The sequence below is a fragment of the Manis pentadactyla genome, chromosome 1 (assembly GCF_030020395.1).
Source record: "Manis pentadactyla isolate mManPen7 chromosome 1, mManPen7.hap1, whole genome shotgun sequence".
NCBI classification, from domain to species: Eukaryota; Metazoa; Chordata; class Mammalia; order Pholidota; family Manidae; genus Manis; species Manis pentadactyla.
In genome coordinates, this window is record NC_080019.1 from 179,812,804 (window position 1) to 179,832,407 (window position 19,604).

Here is a 19,604-nt window from a genome sequence, read left to right on the forward strand (position 1 = left end):
CCTCTGAAAGGGAGACCGACCGCCACAGGTCCTAAGTGTGTAGGCAGAAAACCTGTCGTTGAGTCTTCTTGGATTCTCTGATCCCACTTTAGTCTGCAGCTCTACGCACAGCTCCACGAGCCAGGGAATTTCTGCTGTGCTGCCCACTGCCAGGTGAGGTCAGCATGCATGCTTCCTGCTTCTCACCATAGGGAACACAGGGGCAGGATCACCCAGAGAACAGAACGGGTGGAGAGCACCTGTACCCCCCCAAGCGTGGTGCTCCGATGAGGCCGGGTTATCAGGAAGTCAGAACCCAAGTGCGTCCAGGCACTGGAGTCTGACCGAGCCACCTGCTGCTCACCAGGCTCAGGCTTATGCTCAGCGTCAAGATGGCAAAGGGGGAGGGGTGCATCAAGCAGGGTGGCCGTCTCCACTGAACCGACAGAAAGGGGAAGGTGCCAAACTCAAGAGGCAGAGCCAAGGGCCCCTACCCAGTTCGCAGCCCACTGAGTCTACGTCAGCCCCCGGAGCCTCAGCGGGAGCAGGCTGGGGGAGGTGGCAGAGGGGGAAGACCCCGTGACTTACACTGTATGCATTGACAATCAGCTGAATAATATTGTTGGAGTCTCCATGTAAAATCTCCACAGTTGTTCCAGGTATCAGGGCTGTAAAATTCTTGGGAAAAAAAAAGAAAGAAATAAGCCCATTTTGCCCTTCATGCTGTCAAAAAGCAAACACTGCTGCGCTAGGGCAGGAAGGGCCCCCAGCGCCAGGCCCTGCCCCTCTCTCACACCACAAACTGGTGTTGAGGCCATCAGGGAAGGCATGAAGGGCCAGCACAGGGGAGCAGAGCTGTTGCCGGGCTGTGGGGTGGGGCTCCCCAGGGGCTGAGTGCAAAGGGCTGACAGGCTCTGTTCCTAAGTAAAAGGTCATGCTCCTTCTTGGAGACCCCGCCCCTCTGGCAAGGTAATGACAACTCCCCGAATACCATCCTCTCGGGTCAACGCTTTCTTTATTTTGTTGCCTTGTCGCCCCTCGTCTACACAGGGATTCCCAGGCTTGCTTCAAGGATGCCCTCAATCTGTTTAGCAGCAGTGAAAGAGGAAACATTTCCTAGGGTCACAGATACAGCCTCTCTTGACCGGGAGCTGAGACGTGAATGGTGCCCCGCCAAGGACATCTAGGTAGCTCTGGGTGAAGTCCTGTAGTGCAGCAGTTGGCCTTGAAGTGGCTGCCTTTCCTCTTTCATTTGTACTAACCCCTGAGAATGTCACTTATTAAACATCTAGAAACACCCACTGCCCTCAGCCTGCCTTGGACTGGATGGATGGGCCTCCTCCCCGAGCACGACGTCCTTGGTTCTGAGCAAGGATGGCTTCAGCCAGGGTGGATCTCTTCTTCTTAAGCATCTAGAAGCACAGTCTGTGCCACAGATCTACCTAAAAATGCTACTTGTAAACGGATACATTTTATCCTGGCATCTTCCACCACACAAAAAGAAAAACCAATTCTCTTCCCTTGATATCTTCTGAAATTGATTCAGACTGAAAGAAGATAACTAACTCAGGAAGATGTAAATGGCATTTTATCAGTGATAATCTGAGGCAGAGCAACAGAAAAACAATCAGACAGAGGTTGTTTTGTAGATATTTAAGGGCAGTACAGAGAGGGGACCGGGGCTGGCCGTCCTAGGGCTGGGGAGGGATTCCTGACAGAACTCTCATAACCTCTGTCAGAGATGAGCTGGGCTTCACATGCAGCTCACATGAACACTGCTTCTAGTCCGAAATGGGACTATGGGAAAGATCACATTCACAAGGGGAGTTGATAGTGCTGACCCAGGGGGTATCCCGGAACAGGTCGCCTCGACAGCACCGCCTCACTCACAGACCGCTCGGCTCTGCTCACTCCAGGCAAGCATTGTTTTCGTTGGGAATTCCCGCTCCAGACCGAGCCCCCAGGCCCCCACTCTGCGGGCAGGGCATAGAACTCTGGAATCTTAGCATGACTGACGACCTGCTTACATGCTTTAGTTTTCTTTCTGTACATTTTCATTTTACATTGTCCTTCCTTATTAGAGTTACTCCTGTGTGTACCCATTTCATTACCTGAAAAACAGGAGTTCATACGATTTCCAAAGTTTTTCTCAGGATCAAATTAAATTCCATATGTTTAAGTCCCTTGTGAAGGCAGGCACTGCTAGGTGAATGCTTAATAGCTTCTTTCACGTGATTATTTTCTACTAGATCAAGACAGCGCTCTACTCTACCCTCCTCTGACTCGCCCCCGACACAGAGTGGGCTGTTGGCACCCCTCACCCGCTTCCCCACCCTCCACCTCACCCCATGTTCTAACCCTGCACCCACCTGGGGGCAGCACGGCCCCCAGACTCAGGCCACCAGCCTCCCTCATTCCCTCCAGGCACACCTTGTAAAGCATGTAGTGGTTTTTCGTCACTGCAAAGATGAGATTGATGTTATTCTCTGCCAGTTTCTCTCCAAGCAAGGCAAGGGATGGGTAGTCCTAGGGCCAAGGCAAAAGTCAAGGCTGTTAACATTCATAACGGGTGAGATACCAGCAACTGACTCCAACACGTACTCAGGAGCTCATCCCTTGCCACAGAAAGCATCTTCCCCTTTATGCCCCTTAATAGCTGAGCCCCACTGGCAGCTTGAAACTCTAGGAAGGAACCCCCCCAGCACCCACCAAACCAGACACGCTCCTCCCACCCGCCCACGCCAGGACGGAGGCGTGAGGAGAGGTTTCTTGTACCTGCCTGGGCATCCCGCACATCCCTCCTTTCGGCAGGTAGGGCAAAGCAGGAGGCCCTGACAAGCCGTCACCACATCCTACCGTCTCCCGTCCCCACCCTTACCCTCCCTCTCTCCTGTCGAGACCTCCCCTCCCTACTACTTTGCCCTATTTTCTTTTCCCTGTGCCCAACACCTGGGGCTGCCAATGCCCCCCACAGGTCCCACTCAGTCCTGCGCGGGGCCCAGACTGGGCAGAAGAGGCTGCTGACCTCTGGGCTAAAAGGTGGACTGTGCTGGGGGAGGGGCTCTAGCAGGGAGGAGGGAGGAGGCTGACAGGTAGTTTAACAAGGTCCTGGACACGTTAAACACTGGTGACAGGTACAGGGGCCTTCATCTGCTCTCTGGTTACCCAGTTCCATAGTTCTGTTTTTTACAGACTTCATTATTCTTGGATAACATGGAAGGCTTGGACACTAGCCATGCCTTGAAACTGGAGAAAATGGACTTGTCCAGCAAAGAAAATCAGAATTTCTCTCTGGCCAGACACCATGATGGATTTGGGAAGGAAGAGGGTAATTTTTTTTTAATTGCATAGGAAGTGTGACAAGGTTTGGTAGTTGTTGGGTCTGTGTGATAGGTATGCAGGAGTTCATTTTACTGGTCTATCTATTATTATATTATGTTTGAAATTCTGCATAAATTCATTTAAATGACACGGTCATGGTCACAGACCACTGAGAGCGGAAGGTCCTTGATCCCACACTCCTGACACCGATGAACTCCATGCCTCTGGGAACCCATTTCTCAGGTCGGTACATTTTGTCTTCACTTGTCTTGCTTTGTAACTTCTCTCCCAGCCTTGGTTTCTGCCGGAGCACAGTCCCCACCCCCACCCCTGTATATGACTTCTCCCCTTTGAGATCTACCATCTCCTGGGGTCCTCTTCCTTCAATTACACACTCCCAGCTAGCTGCACAGTGGCAGAAAGACGAACCGGCTACAGAAATCCCTGAGAAATGTTCTAAGAGGACTTCTGGAAGCCCCTTGGAAAACATGCTGTAGAAACCCAGTCCCAAGAAAGGACTGGAGTGTCAGTGAGCAGAGATCAGAGGAAGGTTTCAAAGGCAGGTGGGCACTCGGACCACCGGCAGGGCCCCTGGAGCAGCACGGGGGCCCGGCCCTCACCATCTGGTTGGACACGGTGTACTCGCTGGCCTCATTCAGGTGGCACTTGCCATCGTGCGGCTGCACCAGGCCCCCCAGTTTTCCATCCAGTGCAATGTGGGGCACGTCGTCTGTCGTGAACACCAGCAGGTGCAGTGCGTCCTGTCGCCAGCCGATCTTCTCCTAAGGACAGAGATCTGATGGGGGCAAAGCCTTTCTGGCTGCTGCCCAAGCCTGCCCCAGGACATCAGACAGGACACTGGCCTGTCTCCAGAGGCCGTGGTCTGAATCAGAAGCACTCCCCTTTGTGCCCAGCTGAGAAGCACTCATGAAAAACCCTGCGAAGGGACTCTGGAGCTCAGAGACCCAGCTTGGATGGGGAAGCCCACGCACAGAGACAAATCTCCACAGCTTGGTCCACACAGGCCCATGCACCCGGAGGCCCCTCCAGACCATCACACTTTCCCTGCCCCTTTCGGCTGTTCCTGGCAGTTATCTCTCCTGGGCACTGCCCTTCGGCCTCACCTACTCTCTCCCAGAACTGGCTGTGTCTCTGGGGGACTTGGTAAACTCGCCACCTCAGCTGGTAGGTGTAAACCACTCCAACTATTTGGAGGTTGGTATTTAAGGTCAACCAGATTAGCTCTTTTCTCCCTTTATTAATTCATTATATGAAATGTATCCATGCTTCAGTCAGTGGCACAACTGAAAACAATCTGTATTTCAAGAAAAGGACTGTTTTTCATATTTAGCCACTGTGGCCCCAACTACAACACTACATCAAACACTCCCAGTTATTATTATGAGCAGCAGTTAGATCCTGATGCAAAGCAACAAAGACCGGGATATGGTTGCCTTCTCATTAACAGCAAAAAGGCCTCCTAAAATATGTTGGTAGCAGAGTGGATGTATGAAAAAGATTTAAACACTGCTGAGAGTATCCACACACGTCAATGTCCGCACACTTGACATTGAAGCAAGAGACTGCATTCACAGACTTTATAAATTAAGATGCTATTGCTCTTCCGGCACATGAGGTGTTGAAGGTACCATCCTCTCTTTCTTATCACTATAATGATGGATAAGACAGCCTTAAAGAGCTATGGTATTTTCTCATTTACTCCAAAAGCAGCATGGAAATAAAAATAAATCAGAGAAAATCAGAATAACATGAGGGAGAAAAGGGTTTGAAGAGAAGCCAGTGAGGACTGAAAGCTCAGAGGCCTATTGTGATCAAGGACCTTAACCTTTTAGGGAATCATTTTCCTAGATTCTCAACACTCATCCAACATACCATTACTGATCCCCTCCTGTGTGCCAGGCCCCATGAAAGGCACTGGGTCTGCCAGCAGCTAGTTCCAGACCTCCAAGAGCTCACAGTCCAATGGAAACCCAACTCCAGGACACTGTGATTAACGTGCTAATGACAGTAAATACAATGTCAATGGAAACCAGAAAGGAGGAGGAGGAAAAGCTTTCCCAGGGTAGATGAAACTAGGGCTGAGCTGGAAGGGTATGGAGAATCTTCAAGGACGCTGAGAGAAGAAATGAGTTCTTCTCAGCACAAGAGATGGGTGGGCGGTCCAGGCACAGAAAAAGCACCATGAGAAGGCCAGCACATTTTCAGGTCCTAGAATAAGCAATTTAGGAGATCCCTTATAGCAACGAAATTCTAAGCCATGACAAAACTAATGTGTAGGGTTAGAAGTCGAGATGTGGTTTCCCTTGGTGGCAAGACCAGGGGGAGTACTAACCGGAAGGGGTCACAAGGAGGCTTCTGGATTGCTGGTAATGTTCAGTTTCTTGAGCTGGCATTTCCACCTTGCAAACATTTACTGAGATGCACTCTTATACAGTTTTCTGTATGTATACTACACTTTAACAAAGAGTTTAAAACTTTGAAATAAATAAAGCAATACGTTATAAACCATGGAGTGTGGAAGGGAGGGATGAGATGCTTAGGAAATAAAGCATAATCAAGAGAATGGAAACCAGCAGCATCATTTGCAGGAAAAGGTGAGTCTCTTACTCACAAGTGCACAGCAATGTGCTAAACACCCTACGATAAAGGAGACCGACTTTTAATTTGACAGTGTATATTATGAACCTTAAAGAAAACCAGACTTAAATAGATGGACAGAGAGATTGTTGGAAGCATCATGTCATTTCTCCTCCAAGTGGATCCCCAGATTTGATACAATCCCAATCAAAAGCCCAGAAAGGCCTTTTTGAGAAAATGACAAGCTGGTTCTAAAATCTATATGGCAAAGCAAACAATGGAGATGAGCCAAATATTTTGAAAAAGAACAACAAAGTTGGGGGGTCATCATCTCAGGCCAAGGCTTATGATAAAGATACAGTAATCACGACAGCGTGGTATTGGCGAAAGCACAGACACATCAACCAGCGACACAGGGTGGGAACAGACCCACACGTCTATGGTCAATTCAACAGAAGGTACTAGAACAATCCCTATAAAAAAATGAAGCTCAACCCATATCTCACTGTACACAAAAATCAACTGAAAGTGGATTATGGACCTAAACCTATAAAACTTCTGAAGGAGACATAGGAGGAAATCTTTGTGACCTTGGTGTAGGCAAATATTTTTTAGATAATTCATAAGATAAAAAACTGATGAACTGGGCTTCGTCAAACTTAAAAACATCTGCTCTTTGAAAGCTAACATTAAAAAAATGAAATGACAAGGCACAGACTGGAAGAAAATACTTGCAAAACATAAAAATCTGACAAAGGACGTGTACCTAGAGTATCTAAAGAACTCACCTAGGGCAACTAATAAGGAAACAAACTACTGAAGTTAAAAGGTAGAGACTTGAACAGACATTTCACCAAAGAAGAGATGTGGATGGAAACAAGCACACAGAAGGACCCCCAGCACCATTAGCAGTTGAGGAAATGAACGTTAAACCACATGAAACAGCCACTGGACGGCTATTCCAAAGCAAATGGACCAACCCAGACAATACCAAGTGCTGTACAGCCCCTGGGATTCTCAGAACTGCTAGAGAATAAAATGTGTCAGCAACTCTGGAAAACAGCTGGGCAGATTCTTATAAAGTTACATACAGCTCACCCTTGAACAATGTAGGTTTGAACTGCACAGGTCCACTTAACACACACAGTTTTTTCAATAAATACATTGGGAAAAAATGTTGGACATTAGTGACAATTTGTAAAAACATTTTCTTTTCTCTAGTTTACTGTATTATAAGGATACTATATAATATTATATATAATGTTACAATATACAAAGTATGCATTAATCAACTGTTTACATTATCAGTAAGGCTATTCATAGTTAAGTTTTGGGGGAGTCAAAAGTTATATGCAGACTTTCAACTGCATGGGGGGCTCAGCACCCCAAACCTCTGTATTGTTGAAGGGTCAACTGTATACACTTGTCATCAACCTAGTAATCCCACTCTTTGGTTTTTACCCAAGAGGAATGAAAACTTAGGTTCAAATTAAAACTTCCATGCAAATATTTACAGCAGCTATTCATAATCACCAAAAACTTACTAACAACCCAAATGCCCATCAACTGGTGAACAGGTATGTTTCATCCACACAATGGACAGAAAAGGAACAAACTACTAATCCACACAACTTGGGTGAATCTACAAAGCATTACATTAAGTGAAAAAAATCCTGACTCAAAAGGCAGCTGAGTGTAATGTAACTCCACTTATATGATATTCAGCAAAAGACAAAAATACAGGGACAGATACAGATGGGTGGTTGTCAAAGGCTGAGAGTAAAGGGAAGAGCTGACAATAAAGAGACACTAGGAAACCCTCTGGGATGACAGAAATGATCTACATCTTAATTATGGCTTAAGACTTTCCACCTAAAAAGGGTGAACTTTATGTACATTATCCCTCAAAACACTGACTTGAAAAAAACCTTAAATATGTATCTTTTCACTCAGTGATTCTGCTTGAGGGGGCTCTACCTACAAGAACTGTTCTGAAACATGCACAGCGGTACTCTTACTAACAGTGACAAAAAGGGAAAGATGTGGACATCCTACTATCAGGAATAGTTAAGTAAACTGAGGTATCTCCTCTCTAGCCATTGGAAATGATTTCATAAGAAGCATGAAATTATGTATTGACATGTCTAATCTCAAGTGAAAAATAACAGCCCCATAGCCACAGTGTGATTACACACTATGTAAGAAACAAGCACAACCTTCTATTTCGAAGAGAGTAAGAGAGATTGAAACAAAATATGCCATAATGTGGTTGGGATTGATATTATGGGCAATATTGTTTTCTTTTACCCATTTTTTCAAACTGTCTTTAATAAGCAAGTACTATTATAAGACTAGGCTTTGAATGGTGGCTCTGTTATTAAACTTCCTCAGTCTCCTTTTCTTCCACTCCAGCTTCTCAAGGGACTTATAGGAACCTGAAGGAGATCAGCAAGGAGACTGAGCTACACGGACTGTGGGTGCCTAAAGATGGGCACTTTAATTTTGTTGCCACCCCTAATTACCTCTGGAGCTTTGGCCAAATTACTTAACACCTTAAAGCTTTTCTCTGGCTAGTAAAACAGGAATGATAAAACTTAACATTCCATTTAATCTTCAGGGCAACGCTCGTGAAGCAGGTAATATATTGCCAACTTGTGGATGAGAAATCTGGTGTTCAGAGATGTTAAGTAACTAGCCCAAGGGCACTGACTAGTAAGGACCAGAGAAGCCAGATTTAGATGGCCTGTCTCTTAACCACAAAGCTACACTACCCAATCATACAGGGAGACAGAATGAGGGGTGGTGTGTGTGTGTGTGTTTGTGTGTGTAGTAAGTGAGGTAATTCACGAAAGTACACAGGCTCAGAGTGTGTGTGTGTGTGTGTGTGTGTGTGTGTGTGTGTAGTAAGTGAGGTAATTCATGAAAGTACATAGTAGGCTCGCTACTAATGAATGACTGACTGCTGGATCCAAGATAAATGTTGAATTGAACAGTTATATCTGGACCAGAAATAGCTCCATAATTGAAAAGTGGTGCAGCACACTAACAATTGTTTTCTCTGAAGTAGACTCTTGTTACATAGTGATGTTAGCAAACCTGGCCCAGTGGTTGGGGTGCAGAGAATGAGTCAGGGCTTGCTTACTCATTCCCCCAGGCTTTGGGGCTTAGAGATTTTATAAGCACTGACTCCACAAAGAACTTATATTAGAAATAATTTTCTGACTTTGAAGGCTTAAGTTCTGTATTCCGTGTTTGGGGCAGAAAGCAATAGTGGGGAAGTGGAATTAAAAAAAAAAAAGGAATGACTACAAAATGGAATATGGCAATGAGGCCAGGGTACGTGAGCTCTGCGCCAGATGGAGCTGCGTTCAAATCTTCACTTTGCTCTGTGAGACCCTGAGTCTGACTCACTTCCCCCCTCTCAACTCGGTTTCTTCATCCATAAAATGGAGATAATCCTATTTTGGAGCTGATGCTAGGTTTAGACATTGTATATTAAAAACCACTTAGCACATAAGAGGGACGAGAAAAAGGATGGGTAATTACTACTCTAAGACTGGAAATAATTTTTACATCTCTTCTTTTACTACTGATGTGGGCAACTCCACAACTGTCACAAGCCCTGTGGACCGAAAAGTCTAAAGAGCCTTCCATTAATTAAAACCACAATGAGATTCTTCCACAGCCCTAACAGAAGGGCTAAAATCAAAACGACTGGCCACAGCAAATGTTGGAGGAGATGAAGAGGAAATGGAACTGTCATACACTGACGGTAGGAATGTAAAATGATACATGTGCTTTGGAAAATGGTCTGGCAGCTTCTTAAAAAGTTCAACACACACCACATGACCCGGTCATCCCATTCCTAAGCATTGCCCCATGATAAATAAAAGCATTTATCCATACAAAGATCTGAACATAAACATTTATAATGTCTCTATTTGTAATAATAGGCAAAAACTACCAAAATATCCCAAACAACCCAAATATCCATCAGCAGGTGGAGGGAGAAAAACTATGGTATATCCATACAGCAGAATACTATTCAGTACAAAAGGAATGAAGGCAGACACTGAAAAGCACAGATGAATCTCAAAATAGCTGTGCTGAGTGGAGTAAGCCAGGCCAAAACAGAGTATATACCTAATGTGCAAATGCAAATGGATGTAGAGTGACGGCAAGCACATTAGGGGCTGCCAGGGATAAGCAGGCAGGAGGCACAGGGGGAGAGATGACAAAGGAGCACAAATGCTCTTTTGGCTGAGAGAACATTGTATTCATTATCTTGATTATGAGCATATATGTCAAATGGGTGTATATAGAGATAGGTCAAAATTTGTCAACTGTACACTTGTAATAAGTATACGCTATCATCCATCAATTAATTAATGCTCAATAAAGCTGTTGTAAAGAAGGCTTGGTTTGCTTGGAAAGTCACTTAAATGCAGTAAGATACATGAATAGCCTGAATGTCAGTCACGCACCGGGAAAGCCGTAACAATTAGGCACGGGGCTCAGGTATCTGGCAAATCTTGGTTCAGCCCCACACCTGCCTCAGCTTTGCCCCTGTGACCTTGGGCAAGTCACTACTTCATCCTTACCGGTCCCAGCTTCTCAGCTGTAAGATGGAGACAATAATAGTACCGATAAAATAGGGCTGCGGAGAGGATTAAACAAGATGGCACAGAAGGAGCACCCAGCTCATTGTCTACGTGGCAAACAGTCTTTCCATGGAGCTGCAATCTGTGACTTAAGTCTGTAATCCAGAAGCACACAATCCAAACTCTGGAATGCAGGGTTGTAGGTAATGTTTATCTCCTTTCTGCTTACCTGCATTTTTTATATTTAGATTAAATGTATTCTTTTATAGAAAAGAACCATTTTAAGAGGGAAAAAAATGATTTAGTTAGCTAAGTTTTCTTCATGTCTCAGAGTAAAAGCAAAATTTTTAAAAGCCAATTTCATTAAATGTAATAGAGGTCAACCCTCTGATGAAAATGTCAGAGGTTGGGCGGGACAGAAACACACTGGACTTGGAAGCAAGAAATCTGGCACCTGGCCACAACAGTGATTCATGTAAATTCTCTTTGTTTGCTGGGCAAAGCTGCACCAAATTCAGCACAAGGTCTGTTTCAGCCTTCAAACTCCCAAAGCCCACCCTGGCTCAGGAGGCTACCTTTTTCATCACCAACACACACAGGTGTCTGGACTGGCCTCAAGTCTCTCCCCAGGGGCTCCCAGTGTCTGCTCCACAGCCCAGGGTGCCTTTCACCCCTGGCCTTCACAAAGGATTGCACCCCCAAATTCCACCCTCGCTGGATGATCTGTTCCATCAGTCAGTCTCTCCTCTGGTTCCTTCCCCCCAAATAGGCTTATGACCCATGAATAATAGCCCTTCTTTCCTCCCACCTACTCCACCAACCTCTTATCACTTGCCTTTTTTAAGTCTGGCAGACTTATTGCCTCAATTTCCTTTCCCTCAATTCCTTACAACCTGACCTCCCTCTATGACTAAGATGGAAGCTCTCTGTCTGCCCATCTGTCTCTCTCAAACACTAACACACACACACACACACACACACACACACACACACACACACACACACACACCCATCTGTCTCTCTCAAACACTAACACACACACACACACACACACACACACACACACACACACACACACACACACACACACACACACTATTTCCTGCCCTGGATTAGCTTTAGGGTCCCCAGGAGCTTTAACAATGCTGATGCTCCAGTGTCCTGACTTAACTGCGCTGACCTGCAGCCTAGCCATCAGGGTTTTAAATTCCCCAGATGAGTCTACTGTGCAGCCAAGTTTGGGAGCCTCCCACTACAGGTGTCACCAATCACCAGGCGCTACTCTCGTGGCCTCTCTGTTGTGACTTGTGCCTCCTTCAAGCCCCCCTGCCCTTGGTTCTGGGACACTACCACTCCAGCCGCTCACCACTGCCTCCTCCCAGCCGGTGGCTGAAGTCAAAGATAGCACCCTCCTTGTGGAGATTTATCCAAGTTCTCACATCTACTCGGATGACTCGCAATCACATCCCCACTTGACCTCCCTTCTGACCTTTACTCTAGGGTCCGTCCCAAAAGCCAAACGCATCTGCCACCACCTGGAACTCAACTCATCTGGAGCTGCCGCACTATCTTCATGCCAGTCAACTACCCCTCTAGACCTGCCCATTTCTGACAACGGGACCACCAAATGCTTTGCTAGAAACCTGGCACCCAGACTGTCAATTCTGTCTTTCAGTCCATCCCCACAGCCTGTGTTGAGCCAGAGCCTCTGGGCAATGTCACACATGCTCTGCAAAGTCTTGCCCTTCCCTTCCTAAACTCTCAGGTGAGCAAGCAAAGCCCGAGGCTCACCTTTCTCCTGACTACAAGCCTGCCTCCCACCACCCCAGAGCGATGTGTTCTGTGAACCAGGTTTACGTCAGCTGCTCTGGAGAGCCAGATATGCAGGCAGGTGGCTGTGCAATGTGAAAAGCAGCCATCCGACTCTGGACACGTGTCAGGAGCGATGAGTGTCCAGGGCAGCCATCACCGGGCCCAGAATCTCTGATTCCACCCAGTTCCCAGGAGGCAAACCCTCTAGTTTTGTAGGGACCAACCAGTCCAACAAGGGCTGGAGCCAGACACCCACACCCCAGAAATCAAGCACTGAACCTGGCACATCCTCAGCCCTGGGGAGCAGTGACGAGCAGACACATACACACGACCAGACGTGGGCACCACAATCCCTCCCTCACAATGTCTGGGTCACATCACTCACACTTCCACTAACTATTTAGTATCCTTTGGAATCTAATCGACATCTTTTAAACTTATAAATACGGGAAGAATTAAGGAGCTAACTTAAGTGCAAACTTAATTAAATCGCCCATCATTCACTGAGTCGGAGAAAGCGAAATGGGAATTGCAGAAAGGGGGGCAGCAGGGCCCTGGGATCGTCTGACACAAACTGCAGGAGGACGGAGGAGGGCAGAGGGGCCACACATCTGTGGGAATGGTGACCAGGGCACCTGAGCATCCAGGCCTGAAAGTCAGTCCAGGGGATCTGCAGCTGAGAAATGGCAGAGAGCAGGCAGTAGAACACGACAAGGGGAAGCAGGAATGGGGAGGGAAGTCCAGGCCTTCCAGGCTTTGAGAAATAAAGAAAAATTGGTCCCAAAGGGGGCATTACGATTAACATGTATAGTGTGGGGGGGGGGCACGGGGAGGGCTGTGCAACACAGGGAAGACAAGTAGTGACTTTACAGCATCTTACTATGTTGATGGACAGTGACTGGCGGAGCCTAGTAAACATATTGTCCTTCATGTAATTGTAGATTAATGATACCAAAATAAAATTAAAAAGAAACAAAGAAAAAGAAAAATTGGTCCCTCCAGAGAATGCAGACAGACTTGCTGGCTTATCTACCTCTAACAACTGGCCCCAGACAGTATGTGGACAGGGGAAGAGGGAAACAAGCGCTACACAGTAAGGGACGTCATTTCTCTTTGAGGACATGAGCCTCCATCCTGTGGGTAATTTGGTTTCTGAGGTTGGAAGGTGTTACCCTCAGGGGCTGCAAAGTCTGACAGAGAAAAGTCACTCACTCAAGGGACAAAGAATAGACTTCCATCCTCCCCCAGCCACCTCCAGTCTCTCCCTGCGTCCCTCGGAACTTTCATCCACACGGTAAAGTGGCTCCATTAGGAGCCAAGGAAGTTTTTCTAGGCATCAGCTCACAGAAGCAGTGCATGCATGCAAATGAGCACATACAGTAGAATTCATGGTCATGGTGGCCAAACACAATGGCTTAGAGGGTGCACTGCCGACAACCACAGAAGACAGGCTCGACGGCTGCTACAGGACAAAAGCAATAGTGGCTCCTGGGCAGAGAAACTGATTGGAGGAAACATGCAGCACCTCAAGGTGGAAGGCTCCCGAGTGCAAAGCTTCTCTGTCTGGTACCCACCATGTGGACAGGGAGCCCACCCGCACATTCACTGCCACATCTGGCAGCCTGCTCCACTGATGAGCAGAGGTCCTTACTAGAAAATTCTCCCTTTCCTTCAACTCAAGCCTGCTTCCCTGCAGGTACCCTGGTACATCCCCTGGACAGACAGAGGCGTCTACTCCCTCCTCTGTAAGAGTGTCTGAAGTCAAGTAACACACTTCCCTCTGTGCTGCCTCTCCTCCTGGTTAACCTTTAACCGCTCCTCCGCAGGTGTGGTTTCCACACTCAGCACCATCCACTCGCCCACCACCGCGCCCTCCCTGGAGCCCTCCCTGTCTGGTCTGTCTTAAACCGCCCCTGAGGCAGAAGTGGCTCCCTGGATGCGGTTTGACCTCACAGAGGAAAGCAGGGCTGGGACTGCATCCTGCATGCCTGCAGTGCATGATGTGTGAGACAGCTGACTCTTCCCACTGGTCCACAGAAAGCCTGTGGGTCCCCAAGTCCCCTTCATAGTGACTTGCTTAGCCACGTGACCACAGCAGCATGTGACAAGTGGGAAGGGCAGCCTCAAGGATGTCCCTGGGGGAGAGTGCAAGGGAGGACCAGGAATGCAGATTCCTGGGACCCTGAGAAAAGCTGCTGTCCCACTCAGCTGCCTTAGAACACCTCAGAGAATGCTGCCAGGATGGGGGTTGGCTTGCGTGTTTGGAGACAATGCGCGCAATGCTCCCTGGTACACAGTGTTCCAACATGCAGGAGGCCTGGAATCAAGATGCAGTCCCAGGGGCAGTTTCAGTGAAGAGACAGAAGCACTAGCTTTAAACTACATTGTTCTCTATCTCAGGGTAATCTAATTAAAATGAACGGTCACCCAAGTGAAGGGGTCCTCAGCCAGGTGTCAACAGTCCCTGTGCCCCAGTTGTCACTGGAGAGTCACCTGCCATGTGCTCCCTCACCGCTGAAAAAGATCCACTCTCTGAAAAAGTGTCTCACCACAGGCCGACCTGTGAGAGTCAAACAACAGAACCAGTGGTTCTGAGACACGCTCTGAATAATTAAAGAGAAGGCAGGTGTCCGAGGACAGTTTCCATTTTGCAGATTGGGAAGGTAAGGGCACGGGTCAGCATGCCCACTGAGGAGGGCTGGGCTCTGTGAGCACGCTGACCTTGGCACCGTGCTGCCGGTCTCCCCGGGAACTGCTGAGGACTGCAGAGCCAGGTCATAACTGTTTCTGGTAAACAGGAAACTCACAGTGCCTGAGTAAGCGCCTGAGGAAGAACATGGGCTGTGTTCCCCGGGGAATGCACCGTCCTGTCCTGCTCTCCTGCTGGCAAACCGGGTCATGTGGGAAACCGCATCGGTTCCTCAGACAAGAACTGCGCTCTTTTTGGAAGCATGAGCCTCCCACTCCTCTAACCCTATGACCGCAGAAGACAGCAGGCACTCTTATGTCAAGGTTAAGAATTCCGGCTTTGGACCCAGTTGGGTGGATACAGTTCCATCTCTGCTCTGTCATTTCTAGCTATAAGACCTTCGAGAAGTTAGTCAACCTTTCTAGGTCTGCTTTCTCATCAGAAGGGGACAGTAAACCACCGTCAGAGGGTTAAGTAAAATAAGCCCTGGGAAGTGCCTGGCAGACAGCCTACTCTCACAAAGCATTCTGCCAATGGGGACCAGTATCATCTGCACTGGAGCCTCAGGGCAGAGACCAAGGCTCCCTTAAGGAGAACACTGATTCAGCCCCTGGGTCCTGTGGGGCCAGACCTTCCATAGAGTCTGTGTATGCGGCAGGTACCTTATGCAGTTGTACAGGCACCTGTCTTCCCACAGGACTGATGCTACAGGGATGGGAGCTGTGGCTTATTTATCTATGCACCCCTCACAGCACCCAACCTGGAGCAGACCCCATAGCAGATCTGAGCTTGGGCACCAGTCTGGAGTCCCACATAGCACACAAGGAAAACCAAGGTTAGATTCTCACTGTGACTGAGTCTCCCAGTCATGCTGACATTTAAGCCTTTATGACAATAAACATCTTCCTACTAGTAGTTTGTTTCTCTTACTTCCATCCATATTCTCCAAGTCTTTTTAAACATATTTTTGAAGTCTTTTTTCTGTGGTTAAACTGAAGAAGGGCAAAAGGGTAGTATTTCTTTCCTTGGCAAAAGAAATCTTGGCTGGTGAGTCAGGATTTAAACATTCACTTTGAGCCCAAGTCCCAGCAACATGCAGCAGACTATGTCTGATGTGGACTCTACAGCAGAATCCAATCTGACCTGAAGAAGAGAAGCATTTGGAATGAATATGGCTTAGCCCTAAGAACTGTCTATTTGTGTAGAAAAAACTATCAGTAGTCAAGTGTCAAATATCAGCAATAGTCAAACACCACTAACTTCCTATGTTCCTTCTAATGTTTATAAGCAGGTTGTTTCTTTACCTTCTAGTGGATCTGCAAGCTCAAATCAAATCCCTGAGGACGGGGACTCTTTCTTACCAGACCCTTCGGGCACTCAACAACTACTTACTGAACTGGAAGGTATTTGCTAAGTAACAGTATTTGTGGTTCTGCCTTAGTGGCCATGTAGGAAGCACTGTAGATGACATGGAGGTGACCTAGTGTAACGGGAGGGCAGGGAGCCAGGGAGACCTGGGAGTCCTAAACTTCAGAAGTATAAAGGAATCTCTGAGACCAAAGCATCTGTTACTTCACCAAATGTTTAAGGAGGACCTGTTAGATGCCAGGGAGCGAGCTGGGTGCTGAGGAAATACAGTCTTGTTAAAAGAGATGTGGTCGCTGCCTTCAGGGGGCTCACTGTCTTGCACGGGAGGTACACATCACTCAAGGAGTGGTCGAAATAAAATAAAATGGTAACCAGAATAGATGGGACCGAGGGCTGGTGCTCAGGGACTCTGGCCTCGGCAGGAGCACCAGTCATGGAAGGCCTCTCAGCACACAGCACGAAAGCAGAGGTCTGAGACAGAAGAAGGCAGAGGTCAGAAATCCAAAGGAAAGCAGGCAGGTGAGAAGGGAGGAAAGTGAGAAGAGGGGAAGCACAGGGAATTTTCAGGGCAGTGAAATAATTCTGTGTGATACAACAATGGCAGATACATGTTATTATACATTTATTTGTCTAGACCCACAGAATGTACAACACCAAGAGTGAACCCCAATATAAACAATGGGCTTGGGGTGACAACGATGTGTCAGCATTGGCTCATGGATTGTAACAGACGTGCCATGCTGGTGGGATGTTGATGGTGGGGGACGCCAGGGGCACGTGCGGGAAATAGAGGAACTCTGAGTACATTGTGCTCAATCTTACTGTGAACCTAAAACTGCTCTAAAAAAATAGCCTATGAATAAGAAAAGAAAAGAAAAGCAGGAATACAGGGGAGGAGTATTCTAAATAGAGGAAATGACATGTGCAAAGGGCCCCACATGAGTCAGAGTAACTGACTCCATGTCCCTGTGGCTGGAATACACAGGCAGGGTGGAGGGTGGGACAGAAAGTGCCAAAAGAGCCCAGGAATAAATCCTTCTCTCTTGTCCTTTTCGCCAAATGGCCATTTAAAGCAACAGGAGCTCCTAAGTTGACATGAAAATCTAACGTCCCGGCCAGGTTCAGAAATGCAGGCTTTGTCGTGCAGGGACCTCCTGACCTTCCCCCATGGGGGCTCTTCCCTGGCCTCAGCAGCCAGGGCAACCACGGGGCACGGACACCCTCTAGGTGAGCGCCAGAGGCTTATGCTGGAGGATAGAGAGACAGACACGCTCACTTGGGACACTTCTGGGTTGTGATTCAGGCAGTCCCCACCCCTCTTGTCAGGACTAGCAGCTGTCAGCAGGCAGTGAAGCCAAGCACAGCCCACAGGCAGGAGGCAGGATAAAGAAAACAGCCCCTCAGGGGCCAAACCAGTCGAGTGACTCAAAAGTGCAATTAAACCACAACCATCTGCAAAACAGAAAACCAAGGGGACCCTTCCCACCTGTGACCAGAACGCTGGGTGGGTGGGGGGCTGGCATACCTGCACACAGCCCCCAAAGCTTCCCAGGGCCACAGGCAAACTCACTACTTTCGTGGGGTTTCCCAGACACTGAACCACAGGAGAGCAAGCAGGGTGGGGGTGGAAGAAGCCCAGAATCTATGGTGAGATCTGCCAGCAGAAGCAGCTCACACGTGCCAAGACAGATACCCCAGACAGCAAGAGGACAGAACGTGCGGGCCCTCTGGCTGCCGTGAAGGCCCCAGCGGCGGCTGCCCTCCTCAAGGGAAGAAAGGCAATGCCTACATTTCTCAACTCAGGCTTGGAAAAACCCACACATTATCCTGAGGTCTAAAAGAAATCAGGCAACATGTCAAAAGAAACCAAATCAACTCTGCAGGAGGCCGAGAGAGGGGAGGGCGTGGAGTGGAAGCAGAGTGGGACCCTCACAGGGTGGTATCTGGCTCCAGGGGCTGGGCTTTCCCCACCCTCTTCTGGTATCTGTCACAGCTCCTCCCTGGCCCCGGGCTCAAGCACCAAGTGAGACAAAAAAGTAAAACCAAGATCTCTGAGCACAGGGGCCACTGCGCTGACAGGTGAAGGGCATCGTGGAGATCCCCCTGCAGTCCCACCTCCCTGCTTTTCCCAGAGGAGCATTCTGAGACCCAGAGAGCTCAGCGGGCCTCCACGGGGCCAGTCAACTGCAGAAAAGGCTGAGCCTCAATCAGAACCACATGACTCTAAACAGAGTCCTGCCCACACTCCACAGCACTGTCACCATTTCCCAAAGCGCCCAGGACTTGGGCTTCGGCCTCAGCCAGATCTCGTTAAAATCCTGGCTCTACCCCTTACTAATAACAACTTGAATGAAGCCCCAAGTTTCCTCATCTGTAAACCAGGAACCATCACCACCCATACACCCAAGGACCATTGTGAGAATCAGACAGAATGCACACAAACCATCTGGGGCATGGATGACGGCTGAGTGAGGGCAGCCACTGTTTTGTTTCCAGAAGTTCACAGAATCTGCATTCCTGCAGAGTCTTGCTGGCGTGAAGCTTGGTCTCCATTTTTCAATTCCGATGTTCCCACCAGCAAAGGAATAAAGGGTCCAATCCACGCCAAAGCTTTTTCACTCAGCTCACAAACTTCCTTTGTTTACTTTTGAGACTTACTCATTCCTCTATTTCTGAGAAGAGCTTAAAATTTTAACACACAGTGCAAAATCAGAGAATGAGAACTAAAAATCTGTCTGAAGGGTGTGCAGGATGAAAGCCAGGGTTCCAGAAGCTGAGGCCAAGGGGAGAGTGCTGGGTTTCACCAATCTTATTTTCTGCCTGACTGGAGAAAGCAGCCCACAGAGCCTTGCGCCGCAGCCCACAGAGCCCTGCGCTGTGCGGCCAGGACCTACCCAGCCAAGCTCTGACCTGCAGGTAAGCTCTTTGACTAGGAGCCATGAGGAACAGCAGGGGGTGACGGACAGCTGGGAGCAGAGCTCTCGGCTGTCTTGCTCTGTCTCCCCAGGCCAAGGACACTCCCCGTTTGGGGAAAATAGGAAAGCGGCCCATGTGAACCTTTCAGCACACTTCCACCTATACAATTTCAGAATGAACACCTCAGAGTCAACTTCCAGAAAGTACTGGGAGAGGAATAAAAGTGGTCATGGGGAAATGACTATTCTGACCAAGAGAAAGTATAAACAGGTTCAAGAACAGGTTTCCAGGTAAAGGCGAAATGAAGGGCAATGGCGTCT

The 19,604-nt window shown here is 48.1% G+C and overlaps 1 protein-coding gene and 1 long non-coding RNA gene across 5 annotated transcripts in view; one reads left to right on the top strand and one right to left on the bottom strand.

Annotated features, from left to right (window-relative positions):
* Positions 1-19,604, bottom strand: part of ITGB5 (integrin subunit beta 5) — a 140,660-nt gene that overhangs the window by 76,889 nt on the left and 44,167 nt on the right. For all 4 annotated transcript variants that reach the window (XM_036905410.2, XM_036905402.2, XM_036905392.2 and 1 more), the window contains exons 6-8: positions 3,921-4,082; positions 2,410-2,505; positions 568-657 (exon numbers count right to left, since the gene is read on the bottom strand). In XM_036905410.2, the coding sequence (XP_036761305.2) occupies positions 568-657; positions 2,410-2,505; positions 3,921-4,082 (348 nt within the window). The remainder of the gene's footprint in view (positions 1-567; positions 658-2,409; positions 2,506-3,920; positions 4,083-19,604) is intronic.
* LOC130684039 (uncharacterized) lies at positions 13,311-18,983 on the top strand. The gene is made up of 3 exons (XR_008998159.1): positions 13,311-15,353; positions 16,312-16,403; positions 18,751-18,983. It is a non-coding gene; the product is annotated as an uncharacterized LOC130684039 (long non-coding RNA).